General features: G+C 38.5%; 1 protein-coding gene across 2 annotated transcripts in view; it reads left to right on the top strand.

The window, feature by feature from the left end:
* The window catches only part of tenm3 (teneurin transmembrane protein 3), a 233,324-nt gene that overhangs the window by 97,491 nt on the left and 119,033 nt on the right, over positions 1–16,800 (top strand). For both annotated transcript variants that reach the window (XM_078267356.1, XM_078267346.1), the window contains one exon: positions 3,689–3,753. In XM_078267356.1, coding sequence (XP_078123482.1) covers positions 3,689–3,753 — 65 coding nt within the window. The remainder of the gene's footprint in view (positions 1–3,688; positions 3,754–16,800) is intronic.

Raw genomic sequence — 16,800 nt, 5'->3', positions numbered from 1 at the left:
CATTGCCAACATGAATATATGTCTTTCCTCTGAAACGGTGAAAGGTTCTTGATATAACTGTTTGCAATTCGAATACGCTTTCCAGAAGCTTGTCAGCAGATAAGTGTTTCTAAATAGCACCCTGTCTCTTGTTGAAGAACTCTTTCTTCACACACAGTTAGGGTGATATCCCTGAATGCGATAGGGATATCAAGTAGAGCTGACAGCTGACAACGTTTTGAAATCCATGCCATTAGTGCACAATGTGGGGAAAAAGAAACAAAATTCAGTCTAGTATATTCAGCCAGCTTTGCACATTGTCAGAACACTATATGTGGTGTACTGTGCATACAAAATGGTAGTGTGCATGCACACATGCTCAGTATTCCTTGTTCAACATTTGCATGTGCTCCTTTACAGATGACATTAAGATATATCCTTTTAAGTATGTCCTTCCTGCCTTTGGCTCCCTTTTCCTACGCAACTTTCCTTTCTTTAGTCCTTTGTCTTATCTTTCATATTCTCCACTTTCATCCCCCCCTCCCCTAGATCTCCTTCTTCAATTCCAAGAAGCCAGGAGCCATAGTGAAGTGTACTGCATGACTTATTATTGCAGAACATAGATTTAACAGCCTCTAGTCACCCTGCTGTAATTTAGTAAGAAGAAAAACTTAGTCATATAATTACATGGAATCAGTATTTAACCTAGTTAATCAATTATGCTGGAGACAGGAGATGTTTTGTAACCATTTCCTTATGGCAACACAGTTATGGGTTCAACTGAATGGAGGTAGTTTGATATGACATTAAATGGTCAAATGAACATGTGGCAGCGAGGATAACACGCGGCCTTGCTTGTATTATGCTGCACCCTGTTCATGGCTGACTACTGTTACTTAACCACCCTTAACACCATGCACTTCACAGCAGCTCAACGCACAGGTTACATAGACTTGTAACATCAAAGGCAATAGATTGTAAAGGTTTGAGTTACATTCATCAGTCGACTGAATCTTGGCAGTAACTGGAGCCATCAAAGCAGCAGCCAATTGCCAGCCAGCTGCCTTTTAAATGGTTGTAAGACTTTGCTAGCTTGCTGAAAACAGCATCCAGGGATTTTTGCGGGGTGTGACATCTCCCCTTGAGAAATAAACAATTCCCACAGCAGCAAGAAAATATTTGACTATTGTAATTGTTTGTCTAACCCAGTGTTACTCATTGCGTGGCTCGCGAGCCTCCTGCTGCTCGCCAAGCTTTCATTTGTGGCTCGCATGGCAGTAAATAATACAGTAATATGAAAAACATTTAAAACAAGCAGGGCTATAACATAACCCTAAGTCTGCTCTGTTAGAAATAATTTTTATTTATAAAATACCCAAAACAGCAGCATTACAAGATGGAAATATAGACTAGAAAAGATATTCAAACTTGCTCTGCCTTTGGTGTCCATGACAGTGACTCAGTTGCCAGTTTGGGCAGTCTTTCAGCTCTTAGCGCCGAATGTGCACTTGGATGGTTAGATACATGATGGGCTAATGTAGAAAAAGAATATATTAAGGTCATTAAAAACATATTATGCATACCCTCTATCTATCATAACCATGCTTGTGAATATGGAATATATTTGGGCATTTACTTAAAAATGTAAATAAAATGTTGTCGCTAAATTGGAGCAATTAAAGTGGAGGACACTAACAACCTGGCACTTCATATGCACAACATAACAACGCTAGCTTAGCTACGGTTATTTCCAGCATTTCATGCTAGCTGGCCTGTGTTATACGGATTGAAAATTGATCGATTTCTTATTAAATAAAGTCGCGCACCAAGTGGACAGCAACAAATCAATGTGATAGTGAGTCTAACCTATCATTGTATGTGTATGTAAAATATATAATGTGGTTTAATGGCTAATAATTAGTGCTGTCAGTTAAACGCGTTATTAACGGCGTTAACACAAACCCATTTTAACGGCGTACATTTTTTTTATCGCGAGATTAACGTTCTTTTTGGCATAGCAAATTTTGTAGTTTTTTTTCACATGCTGTTGCAACAACTAGTAACGTTAGAAAAACTACAACACCACACCGGATCTAGCTAGACCGGAAACAAAACAACAGGCACGCCGCACACACTTGTTTGGGCTTGCGAGCCGGCCAAAGAGTAGTAGGCTAACGTCACGTTTTGAATGGCTGGCGAGTGCCAGACGCCGAAATGGATGCCAATAAGATTCTGAATGGAAAGTTTACTTTTAAAAAGTTGCCAAATGGTTCCATTGACAAGACCAAAGTGATCTGTGTGTTTTGTCGTTGTGAACTGAGCTATCATCGCAGCACGTCCAGTCTAAAATATCACTTGATGGCCAAGCACACAGCTGATGCCAATTCTCCGCCCCCTCGTCAAAGCCGTTACATTGTGTGAGAGATTATTGATTGATTATTATTATAAGTGAGAATGTTAGTGTGTTGCATGTATTTTCCATGTTGATAAGAGCATTAAAATGAGAAAAAATAATAGGACAAAAAGAAATCAGGGATTTAGAATAGATAAAAATGTGCGATTAATTGCGAGTTAACTATGACATTAATGCGATTAATTAAGTATTTTAATCGTTTGACAGCACTACTATTAATAATAGTGTGCATAATGTTAGCAGTTGTAGTCTATCCAACCGCACTTTTGCACAATGTTACATGCAATATTATGCTTGCAAATTTCACGCAACCAGAAACGCTTGCTGATTACCTAAACTCCGACTCAAATGTTAGCAGACTAAAAGCTGCAGTTATGCAGACCAGAGTTATTGTGTAGTTTTGGCATTTTGCTGGAGAACGTTATGGGATGAGGGCCTGGGTTGTCCGAATGCAGCATTTGCAGTGAGTGCTGACTATTGCAGGAACACATGAAAACGGTCAGATCTTGGTAGAAGAAAATGGCATTTTCAAAGCTCCACTAAATCATGTGCTTCATTTTGCACAGGAGACATTGAAGACTGCACATTGGTAGTGAAATTCAGCCTGTTCTCATGAATCATTCGTACATATAGCTATGCACTGTAATTCGTATGTATTCCACGTATTTATTACCATATGCACTACAGTGCCTGTCGCTGTATAAGAGCACGAAGAGCCACGTAGGGAGGAGGTCAGTGTGGATCGCTGGGTAATAAAAGACAGGGCTTTCAAGAGTACTACTTAAAGAGTGTTTAAACCCAGACCACAATATTGTTTCTAATCTTAACTAGTTAACTGTCGTCGCTGCATGATGGTCACCTTTTGTTGGCTAAACTCAACTGTATGCTGAAAAGCTAAACTTAACCAGCCGCTGAAAGGACAGTCACCTCATGGTGCTAAATTTAACTGTAACGACCTCTAAACTTAACCCTCACGTGACCGGTCGCAATGTTAACTAGCCGGCGGTCACCGTAATTTCGTAGGAAATCATACGAATTATTGTGCATAGGTTTTCATACCATCTCATACAAACCCATTCATGAGAATGCGTTGACTCACTAAAACAAATTAAAAGGGCTGTCATGTAGACACACTAGACATTTGCAAACGTGTTTGCAGTGTTTTGTGGAAGGTAGTCATACATTAAAAATGAAACAATGTGAATATGCAACAGCACTGTAAATCTAGAAGATGTGTATTTGTATTGTAAAGGTTATTTCAGACAAAATGTTTTGTGTGTTTGTTTTTTTTCTCAGGTGTACAGCCCTCAGTGCAGTAGGACTATCTGTACTGCTCTCTGTCCTGCTCTGTTATTGCATAGGTAAGACCACACACACACACACACACACACACACACATACACACACACACACGTGATAGGTGGAATTATGCGTTGTGTATAATTATTTCACCACACTGTGACACCCTCTCCAACTTCTCTCCCAAACAGTAGAAGGGCCGCATATACAATGGACTAAAATAATATAAGTAATACAATAATTGCGTTTTAACATACCATTGCTGTAGCAATGGTTTGTTAAAACACACCTGGTGACAAACATGAATAGACAGAACTCGTCATGTAACAGAACGGCCCGCTCCAACTTCTACAATACACACATTAACACATACACAAAACGGAAGTTAGCTTAATCTACTGCGAATTTAAGCTTGCTACACTTACTCTTAAAAACCCGTAAAACGACAATAAAGTGACATGAGTCTGTTGAAATCAAGATGTAGAAGGTTGGGACAGACATGAACATACGTAAATATAAACAAAATGATACAAGAAATAATGGAATGACTAAAAATAATGAATGAGCTGAAAATAAATTACACTCACCTCTACCAATCAGTATTACAAAAAGGGGAGAGGGAAAGGGGGTAAAGGAGGGGTTCTGAACTCTAACATACAGCCTATATACTTTACACCAGATACATTTTAAAACAGAAGTAACCACAACAGATTGTATGTAATTATTAATGATATTAAGCCAAATGCAAATATGTCCCTGTTTTACACACACACACACACACACACACACACACACACACACACACACAGTGCGTGGCACTATCTTTGTGGGGACCCGTCATTGACATAATGCATTCCCTAGCCCCTTACCCTAACCTTAACCATCACAACTAAATGCCTAACCTTAACCTCACCCTAACCTAATTCTAACCCTAATCCTAAAACCAAGTCTTAACCCTCAAACAGCCCTTTAAAGTTGTGGGGTCCAGCATTTTGGCCCCACAAAGCTGTCCGCACAAGTATATTATATTCCCGGTTTTCAGACCCCACGAATATAGTTAAACAAGAACACACATACACACACACACACACACACACACACACACACACACACATCGGTGCTGTGAACAGGGTCGGTTTGGCCCAGGTGCAGGATGACAAATGAGACTTTTATTTCTACTTTGTCCATTGTTAATCCCATCGCATCTCTCGTCCAATCTTGCCCAGCTTCCTTCCCTCTCTAGCTCTCTCTGTATCAGCCGTTCTTGTACTCTTGTTGCTGCATGCAATGGTTTTCACTGTGCGGTATGAGCCCATCAGATAACAAGACTGCTAGAGTTTTCCTTTCTCCAGGCCTTATTCATCCCTCTCTCCCTCCCTCAGCGCTATGTTGCAGGATGTGCTATAGGTGATGTGTGGGCTAAGATGTCAGGCGGATTTTACGCTCAATTGTAGCTGGAATCCTCTTTGGAAACATGGTTTTAATAATACAGTAAGCTATGATGACTTCAGATTTTCAACATCACATGATCATTGTCCTACATCTTTTTTCATGTAACAATAATAAAACATTGATTTAGGATCTCAATAATTCTCTTCATCAGGAGACATCCGCATAATACTGATGACAGACAAATATGTAGTTCATCAAATTGTAGGAATGCTTTGTGCACCTTTCTTTCGGGGCACTGATGAAAGGCAGGAATCTTCTCAGAGTAATAACTCAAAGAGTTCATTGTCAGGTTTATTTAGGTTTAGATAAACCTGACAAAGCCAGTGATGAAATGTGTTATTCTAAAATATAGAAAAAAGCACATAGATTCTGTAGCATATTTAGTATTTCTCACAGATTTTTTTTCTTTTCTTTTTCAGGCATTAGACATATGTGCAAAACATCCCCTTAACCCTATGACCCAGAGCTTGTCGTATACGACAAAAAAACGGCATCTTTGATTTATGACTTAATAATTTCTTTAAGATAACACTCACACTGTTCCGCTGATGTCTTTGGTGTCTTCGTAGCCCTTACAGAAGGTTTTGTATCCAGCCTGGAAATCCAGCGTTTTTCTGGTTCTCTTTGTGCAATAAATCCAAATTGTTATATGCAAGATTGATACACTTCCATCCATTCCGTCCATAATTTATGAATTTCCGGTCATTAATCGCCGCTAGCTTTGATGCAAACTCCCATTTTGATTTTCCCATGATGCTCTGGGAGACCATTCTGACCAATCAAAAGCTTGTTTACGTCTTGTCAACCAATGGAAGGCGGTTCGTCAGCGATATTGTTTTTCTTCCTACTATGGCCACACCAAGACCTGCCCTTCAGTAGCATTCACACGCTACTATTGGCCAGGTGTCCATGCTTATCAAAAATGTTCTTTTTTTTTACATTTGTGTCCCATTTTTTACGCTTTTCCCCCTACTACCACCATTATATAAACCACTAATACCAACTTGTTAACACTAGTTTTACACTTATTCTTAGAATTCATGGTCAATAAACCTCATTTATATGAAATTATATCTATTTTTTGAGTTAAACAAAGCTGAAAATGATTTATTTTGACTAATAGTTAAGATCAGAGGATGTTGAGTGGATGGTCACAGACTGGTTTATGTCAAAGTTTAGTCAGGATGCTGTTTTGAAACCATTTAAATACTATAAAATTGAATGAAAGACCCAAAATTCAATAAATGTAGTGCACTGATCATTCATTTTACTTGAATGGAACCATCCGTGTTATTTTTGGGCAATTCCGTTGATGGAAAACCCAAATTTCTGATATAGAAACTTTGATAAGTGATCAAATTTGACCAGAGGATAACATGTGGGTTAAGCCCCTGAATAGACTGAGTCTTTGTTTGTTCTGCTATATAAAATAAGATATATATATATATATATATATATATATATATAATAAGTCACATCAAATTTCCAAATTGATTCAATACAATTTTATACAGTTGTTGATTTGATTGTTGTGTTGCAAACAATACTTTTGTGATAGACTTGAATGTACACTCATCCACGTTCATTTTAAGAGTATGCCACTAAAGTCATTAATCTCTTCAACCTCGCTGGACTCACTGGAGGCATCTGGCTAACAGTTTGTACCAACAGGCGTGAGCATTTGCATAAAGAAGTGACCCATAGGGAGGGTCCTGAATCTGTTTCTGGGCACTCAAATTTTACTGCTTTCACTTTTGTTGGGAAAATGTAAATTTGAAACTTGAGAATAAGATAAACTTACGTAAGTGCAGGCTCCAATCCAAAAAGAAAAAAAAAACGAATAAATATTAGCCTTTAAAATCCAAATGGAGGCCTCACATTTACACCTGTAGTCATGAGAAATACTTTGGTGCTTTTCCTTCTCCCCTACATTGCTGTAGAAGTGTCAGGGCAGTTTGCTCCTTGTTAGATTGTGTACGAGTGATATTTTTTTTAAAAAGCCTTGAGAGAAAGAGAGAGGAAGGAATGAAAGACAAAAGAGTCAGAGGGGAGGGAAAGTGGTATTTTTTCGAAAGGTCATCAATTCCAACAACGAACAGAAGCAATTATGATAGAAGCCCAGATGGTCCTTGGACTTAAAGATCTCGCAGGCTAGTGTGTGCGTGTGTGTGTGTGTGTGTGTGTGTGTGTGTGTGTGTGTGTGTGTGTGGCATTGTTAGAAAGATGTTTTTTTCATTTCAAGCATCTGTTAAGAGTTTCCTGGGATGTTAGGATTCACATTAGAGCTGTCAGTCTTCCTCTATAATACCATTTGAATTTCATTTCATTTAAATTTTTTTTTTAAATTTTCAAATAATATTCAAATATGTAATGCTCAAATGCAGCCTGTTATTAATATGTACACTACTCAGGCTTATGCATTGTCACTGCCACTATAAGCATGTGGTTGTTGTTACACGTTCTGCCCACTAGAGGGACTTCTAACATTAGCCTGGCCTTGAAGGGGACCTACGTCATGGCGCATTGCACGCAACTTTGTTAACATTCATTTTCCACCACGAGCACACAGCAACAAACGCAAATCAACAGAGAACTCTGTAATGAAACATTATCTAACAAGTGTAGTGAAGCAGCTCTGTTGTAAAGGCTAACAGTGCTCGGTAAGCGCAATAACATCATATTAGAAAGCATAGCCGAAACGATTTGTCATAAACTAACAATAGTGTTAGCTACGATGCTAACGCCATTAATAACTAAGCCAAACGGTGCTGTCACTACTATTTTAGTGATTTACAAGCAACCTGTTTCTTGCAGATTGTCACATTACTGAGAATACAGCTGTTAGAAGGTAATATATGAAGTCAAAGCTAACTCTGACAGCTGGAGGGCAGCTAACATTAACTTTAGCTGTCTCCATGCAGCTCCCAGCTAAGCTAACGTTACTATTACTGCGACAAAGTTAGGAAACAAGAATGAGCTAACTAATGTTAACATAAGCACTTTGGCTTTGTGGATGTTGATTATAAAGTCATGTTAAAACAATTTTGCGTCCTTCTTCCGATTTCCAGGCAGAGCCTGTCATTCCCCCCTGTACTAACGTTACTCGGTACGTAACGTTAGCTTAGACCTCCCAATGCCTTGTGTTTTCTCACTCCGCTAACTTATTGTTCATAAGACGTGACATGAGTGACACATGCGGGTAGGCCAAGACGAGAAGAGGGAGATTAGCTAACGTTAGCCAACATATTTATAAAAAAAAAAATCACATTTGAACAGTAATTTCAGCATTCAAATAGTACTGATTTGTTTACTATTCAAATTATATTTGACTTTCGGTATTCCTTCCAGCAGCCCTAATTCACATACACATATACTCTTGACACACACACACACACACACACACACACACACACACACACACACACACACACACACACTGTCTCTCTCTCTCTCACATGAATCTGTTTCACATACATTGATGAGCACACACACACACACACACTCACATGAAGCTGTCTCACATAAATTGACAAACATTGCCAAACTCAGGGCTATTTTATCACAATCTGAACTAGAGATGATCATTTACGCTTTTTTTTTTTTACTTACATTGTATTTACATATACAAAGCATATAGTCACAGTACAACATTGTTGGCAGTTACTATGCCAATTCAACATCTCAGTCGTTAATATATAGTAATATATTTATTATATAATAATAGAGGGGTCATACATAGCATTTTGTTTGTGGATTGCTATAATGACCAAGTATAGCAATAAATCATGCAAAGTCAATTTAAAAGTAGTGAGGATGTGGAGGAGAGACCACCAACCACGTGTCTTATTCCAACAAATATATTATCCATTTTGTCCACCTTGCGTTGTATAAATCCTTTTGCAGGCATAGTAGGAAAGTCTTTCCATCTCATTAATCTCTTTAACAATTTCAATCCAGTTATCTACTGTGGGTGGACCCATCTGTAACCATTTATGAGTGATTGCTTTCTTTGCTGCTGTAATCAATATTTTCAGAAGGTTCTTGTACCAGAATCCATTTGAATTGGTTTGAATTCTGTATCATGTGCAATCCATTTACGTTTTTTAATCTGGGCCCTTAAATGTAATTATTGTATTACATCATAACAAGTATGTAAGGTAAATTAGGTGAATGGGTTGAAGTGGTCTAGGTAATTTATAGCTAATCACCAATCATTGCTTGTTTTGGAATATCCTCACATTCAACCTCAATCTCCTTCCATTTTGCCTCATATCCACCGTCACATCAATGGGCTATAATCTTTAATTGGGCAGAATAATAATAATCCCTAAGGGTAGTGAGAAACATACCTCCTCCCTTTTTACTGATAATTACAGTTCTGTATTTAATCCTTGTTTTTTTCCCATTCCATATGAATCGTGAGATTTGCTTGTCCTACTCCTGAAAACGGCTAGGTGGACCTTAACTTTAAGTGACATAAAGAGATAGGTAAAATAGTCATTTTATAGTCTCAATTCTCGCAGGGGTGTTGACCAGTTACTAAGATTTTCTTTAAAGTGGCCATATTATGCTCATTTTCAGGTTCATAATTGTATTTTGAGGTTGTACCAGAATAGGTTTACATGGTTTAATTTTCAAAAAACACGATATTTTTGTTGTACTGCATATTGCTGCAGCTCCTCTTTTCACCCTGTGTGTTCAGGTCTCTGTTTTAGCTACAGAGTGAGACCTCTCACTGCGGTAACATCTTTGTTGGCAGTCGCACATGCGCAGTAGCTAGGTAAGATCACATCATCTAGCTGTTTGTTTCTACAACTTCAGTAGTACAAGGCAGGATTAGCCGGGAGACTTCTTCTACATGAGGGCACACTTCCAACTTTGCGTGGAATACCTGCAGAACAGGGACATGGAAGTAGTTCTTTTGTAGATTATGGTGAACTAGTGTGTGTTGTAGCAGTGTTTTGCCATTCACAACGAACTAGCATGCTAGCGCTAGCATGCTACGGTTAGCCACCTCGTTTCGGCTAGTGACGTAAAAAGCCCTGCTGATTTTTACCAGCTCGTCCCAGAGACTGAAGGCAGGACACATTCAGAAACACGTATCTCACTCTAAACAGCATGGAAGTTTTTTTTCCAAGTTTGTATGCGTGTGGAAGCACCAGAGACACAAAATAACACCCCAAATCCCAGAAAAAGTGATTCTTTCATAACATGGGCACTTTAATTAGCTTGTTTACTATTTAATACTTTTTTTTATATAAGTTGCTAGGGCAATGTGTTAACCAAACTCCAAGATATTTAATTACTTTTTGAGACCAGTCAATGGGGAGCTTTTGCTTAAAGCTTTAGTGCGTAACTTTTTTATTCAATAAACGTCCGTTACATTCAAGCCATTGTCAAATGAGTTGCTACAAAGCTGATTAAGACTATCAGCTCTGTGGCCGGGTTAGCTCAGTTGGTGAAGCAGGCGCACATATATAGAGGTTTATTCCTTGATGCAGAAGGTCCAGTGTTTGACTCCGACCTGTGGCAATTTTCCTGCATGTCTTCCCCCTCTCTCTCCCCTTTCATATCTAACTGTCCTATCCATTAAAGGCAGAAATGCCCAAAAAATAATCTTTAAAAAAAAAAAAAGACTATCAGCTCCACACAACTCTCTCTGTATTTCTCAGTATGGCTATGTTCAGAAGATTGTGTCGTCCGGTGATATTTTTCGCCGCTATCCTCAGGCCGGGCCGGGCCCTTGATCAAGTATTTGTGTTTTTTTAATCATTACTTAATTAGCCTAATTGGGTGGGGAGAAAGCTATGCCTCTCCAGCTTCTCCCGTAGCTCTGGGTATATGTCCTGACCTGCACTGATTTGAGTGTGAGGTAAACTGTGCTGCATCGTGTCTCCCCCATCTGCAGCACTGTTGTCAGCCAGTGCGTCGGCATGCAGACCGTGGCAAAGGACAGTATTAATTAGGTGATCGGCACAAGAAAGTCTCCTATATGGTTCCAGGGCTTTGATTATGTTGCTGCCTTCATCTGTTACCCACACTATTCGGCTGAGGGAGCTAGGGTCGAGGTTTTATTTTACGTCTCTTGATTCGGATCCATTTGCGATCCATTCCATTCTGAATAAACAAACAGCGCAGTTTACATGCTTCGTCCTTGTTGCATTATTCATTAAGATAATTCTAAACAGATTTCTGTAGTTCAAACAACTCAGAATTGTAGTTGAGAATGTCAGTTATAACGGCCCACGTGTTAAAAACATTGTTGGGTTTAAATCAGGCTCGGGCTCCTAATTACAGTTAATGTGTCGGGCCGGGCCGGGCTCGGACACAACGTGCACTGGCTCGGGTAGGGTCGGGCTTGATTTTTTTGGGCCCAACCTAAGCTCTATTATACAGGCAGGAAGGTAGGTGTTTGGGTTACTGACATACAGCAAAACATTGTCAGCTTACAAAGCTGTTTTGTGTCATTGATCAGAATTATGTATGGAAAAGTATGTGCCTTCTCTTATTGTTTATGCTAAAGGTTCTATGTCACAGTCAAAATCTTTTATAAAGTAGTAGCTTAAGACATATGAAAATATAAAGGGATGATCCAGAGTTGCTGTTTTTTTTTTTAGTCACTGATTTTATATGCTAGCAGGCAAACTGTGTTAACAAAGACACACACAGAGACATAAAACATAAAAAGCATAACACCTTCCCCTGTGACTAATTGAGGCAAGGTGTGCCCCATAAAACAAGGCCCTGCATCGAACAAATACTCAGCGGCAATGGGACCTGTTACACTCCCACTCTGAAAGCCCTTTACGATGAATGTCTCTTTGTGACTCCCACTGGGGTGTTGTAATTTTTAATGATTCAGAATCCATTCATTCAAGTCTCTTTTGATCCAGTACTTATTTTTTATTTAATTTTTTATTTTATTTTACAAAAAGCAGATTTCTCTTCACATACACTTCTCTAAAAGCAGTTCATCTGATTGTTCACTTCACTGAGTCAAAAATAAGTTTAAGAGTGAGGATACACTGCTTCATTTCAATAATTCCAGGAATTAGCTTGTACTCCTGCATTTGCAACATTTGCATGTGGGCCTAAGCTATATTGCCATCAGTCTAGTATTATATTGGGAGCTACAGCATAATGATTTGTAATAATTAGGGGAGGTTGATTTTAATCTCTTATGAATCTGCCATGTCAGTAGTTTGTAAAATAACGAGGACACAGTGTCAGAAATGCAAAGCACCACTGTCACATACCACTCCTGCTGTTCAGCATTTATGTCCAGAACATAACTCAAAGGCAGAGATATGGGTTGAATATGCAATTGGCTCAGATGAATGTTCATATATCAATTCATTTAAATATGTCTTTTAGGGAAGTTGTTCTTGATTTCACAGTAGTACTATATCTGTAATTCTTCTTCATGCTAGATGTGAACTAATACGTACTTGTAATTTCTCTAAAACTAACTGACTGAGGATTTCACGTTCGACGAATCAAACTTAATATAAATGTAAAGCACAGTGTTTACTGTTTTGTAGTCTTTAGTATTAAAAGAAGCAAAATACATTCCTTGCTGTATGGCTGTGCCTTCCATCATATCATCTCATCTGTGCGTGCACACAAAAAAAACTTCATAATCAGGGAAATATTTGGATATTTTGATAGCAACGCCACTTGTTTCAGGGCCAGCTGGTATGCTTAACGAAGACACCTGTGTGTTGCAGATTATTAAAGTTATATCTGTTGTCTCATATAAGATGAAACCTGTTTTAATGAAGCAAGTGGTTGAAGATTCATGGGTAACACTTTATAATAATAGTACATGAATTATCATGAATTCATGCATGAATTCATTCATGTAGTACTTCACGAGCTATCAGTAATGTACAATGATTAATAGTATCTCATGCATGACTTAAAGCAGGAACATTACATTAATTCATGCAGCAATTAAGGTATTTCAATGACCATGATTTCGGATTTATTAATGACGTTCTTCTTCATAGGTAAATCAGTAGTTAAAGTGACAGGCTAAAGATTGATAAATAAGACATGATTGACATTTCTTGTGTTCAGACACTTAGGCCTAGAAGTTAGTAAAAATTAAAATGTATAAATATCCTACTCGGGTGAGCATTGCTCTCAGGCATTACTGTGCCTTATGTTGTTGTGAATAAAGAAACTATAAAAATGCATCTGCATTATACTGCATTTTGTGTCAATGCTGTGATCATTTTGCCAACCTACTCCTTTGATTCTTAATACATTTAATGTTATGCCACCATTAATCATATCTTATTTATCAATGTTAAAGATGGACCAGGTCAGGGCCAAAAACATGATGAAGTTATGAAGAAGTAATATTTAGTTAACAATGATTACAACACTACAGTTCTTTAGAATATATGTACACTGCTGTGACTGGTCAGTTTTTTTAAGACACCTGAGGAAATTTTGGGTTGAAACGTTGTGTGCCTGATTCTGCCCTATTAAATATATATTCGGAGCATTTTACTGTTGTGCGGGCTTTAAACATTTACTTTTTTTGTCCTGCACCAGCAACCACATGGACCAGTCTTAACCAGTCTTTTGAAGAAGACATGATCATCTTTAATTATTAACATTATGATTCAAAAACCTTAATTGAATTAACGTATTGTTCCTGCATTAAGTCATGAATGAGATACTATTAATCCTCGTACATTACTGATAGTTCATGAAGTACTACATGAATGAATTCATGTTTTTTTCATGCATGAAGTCATGCATCAGTTCATGATAATTCAACTACCATTATTTTAAAGTGTTACCGTTTCATGAATAACGTATATTTTGTGAAAATATTAGAAATGTTGTTGAGACCTTTGACCTAGACCTCAGGTTGAAGTTACTTGGAATTACTGGGAATCCCATCACCCCAATATTTCTATTGGATGTTACTTTAAAACCCTACACAACATTGGATACACTCAACATATAAACTGCTCTTTCATGTAGGCCAGGCCTACATGTTATGATGGAATTAGATGAATTGCTGCATGAATTGAATATGAATAACATATCTTTATTTAGCTATTGAATTGTAAAAAAAAAAAAAAAAAAAAAAAGCCTCATTAACATGTAATATAGCCATCATGATTTAAATCAATATAATCTGAGGAAACAAAAAAGCACTGCAGAACAACAGGCCTGGTGTGAACATTATGATATGAAAAACAAATATGAATCTTATTGATCTCCAGTCAGTCACACAAACTTAAGGGCAGAAATGTAAAAAAGAACAAATCTCAACACTGAACTATGGCTCAGGCTTTCTAATATTTTGATAACTTCAATCCCAATGGTAACATGTGAACATGTTGATTGAACTTCTAACCTTAACTTTAATAACTTATAACACACCAGGGGCCCAGTGTAGCGTTCATTCATAACGTTGACATTCAACTTCTTAATCAATATGTGAATCCTGTGCAGCTTTTTTATTATGTCTATACTCTGTTTAAACCTGGTCTTTGTGCAGAGTTGCAGATAAAGATTAGGCTACACTAATATTTTTAGATTCCAGTGGTGGCTGCACAGGATTGTTTCTAACTGGTGTGATCTAAACATTTCCAATAGCTCTAAAGCCCAAAAGTCAAAATGTATTAAAGGTCCAGTGTGTAACGTGTTTACTTGTTCATTATCAAGATCTGTGTTGCCCGTTCACAAACTTGTCCTTTTTCATGAATATTTACCACCACCATCAATTCCAAGTATTCCTATTGGCTTGAAATTTTACATTTGCGTTCACATGAACTGGGGTAGACGCTCCATATTCATGCTCCATCTTGAAATACGTTAGCCGGTAAGGGACATACACGATATACTGCTCCAGCTTTCACATTTTCGCTGTCACATGATAAAGTCACAGCTGCTGCTAATGCTGCTAATGGGTATCGTAGCTTCCCAGCCCCGGCAAGTTTGAAGAAGGAAACATGGAGGACCACACACATATTCAAAATCCAAATTTCAGGAACAGGAGTCTTCTTCTTCGCCCAGAAAAAGAAAAAGGATATTGAAAAGAGCAAGAGACCGGCTTTTTTGAAGCGTAAAGGCTACCGTAGCTGTAATACGTACTTTGAACTGCGTGGTGCGAGAGAGTTGATTGATATATGATCTCAACGCTAGATGGGAGAAATTCCTACACACTGGACCTTTTAAAAACAGATAGATATAATAATTTCCAAAAGTTTTTTATCTAACAAAACATTCTGCTTCAATCCATTTTTGTTGGCGTTTAGACTTTCAAAAACAACACTTTCACTGCTTTTAAAAAACAGTTTGATCGTTGCACACAAAAGGAGTAGAATTCTTTACAAATAAAAGGTCATCTGGGGGTCGGGGGTGAGAGAGTGACGGTGATTAGCTTCACAGCGAGTAGTGTAGTGTAGTAGTCATAGTGGGAGAAGCAGTGTCTTCCCTGTTCTTTCTGACCACGGTGTGAAATCTGGAGCAGGAGAAGTTAACCCTCTCCTTGATTCCACGTTGTTTATGGAGAAGGAGAACCAGGGAATGAGTCGGGGAAATGCAACGCTACCAAGCCACGGCTGAACGACGTGCATCACCGCGACGTGCGGCACCACGACTTGTAGAGGTGCATGTCAGGCTTCGGTGTAGGGTCCGTGCCTCCACGTACCTACGGACGCAGCCACGGCGTAGATTTAACGCAGAAGCAGTAATCACGCTTAACTCACTGTACCCAGATCTTAGCAAAGACACGGGGACTTTGGAGCTGAAGCATTTATTCATGAACAAAATGAAACCTAGTCTGCTGTCTGCTCTAAGCGCAGCCACCATTGCTCTCTCTGTCTCGCTCTTGCTCAACCACACTGACTACACACCGAGCTGCTCCTTAAAAAACAATGTTATCTAAAACCTGGGGACTTCACTTGCCTTGGCCATTCCATTTATACACAGTAGTACTGCGAGTGAAGCCCACACGGCCAGGTGTTTCCGAGCCTCGGGTTGGTTAGATTGTGTGGCGTTAAAAAGCATTAAAACAAATCTTTGTTTTTTGCAATATGAAAATTGTGTTAAATTAAATCGCAATGTCAGTTTGAATTTGATTAATCAGCCTATTTAAGGTTTGGGTTAAGCAACACAAACACTTTGGGTATGGTTGCGGTACCTAAATCACTTGGTCAAGTTCAGGGGAAAGATCAATGTTACATTTAAAAAAAAAAAAGGCGGACATTAATAACAGATCTGTGACTGGATGCAAACTTTAGTCTCCTGCCTGGAAGTCAGACATGCCCCATAGCTATCCACCACCCTAGTCTCAGCTTCATTACATAAAGGGCACAATACGTCCTGCACTGGCATTCAGCGTGGCAGTGGACATAAATCGTGAGGTGCAGAATCATCCAATATGGATGCAATTCCTCCGGATACTAGACTGGAATAACTTTTCACTTTCCATGTAACAAATCACAGTGATAAAGGTAGAAGTCACCCCATTTGGTGTAACAAAATGCACAGGAGACTTGTCATAGCAGGAAAAGTACTGGCGTAACTAATGGCTGCAATCCTTGCTATGAGGTATGCTTCCTCATTGGACTTTGACACTTAAATGGGATGGAGTCATCATTAATGCTAAAAGTTACACCTGTGCTTTT

This window comes from Sander vitreus, chromosome 2 (genome assembly GCF_031162955.1).
Source record: "Sander vitreus isolate 19-12246 chromosome 2, sanVit1, whole genome shotgun sequence".
Lineage (NCBI taxonomy): Eukaryota > Metazoa > Chordata > Actinopteri > Perciformes > Percidae > Sander > Sander vitreus.
This window is presented reverse-complemented; position numbering and strand designations above follow the sequence as displayed.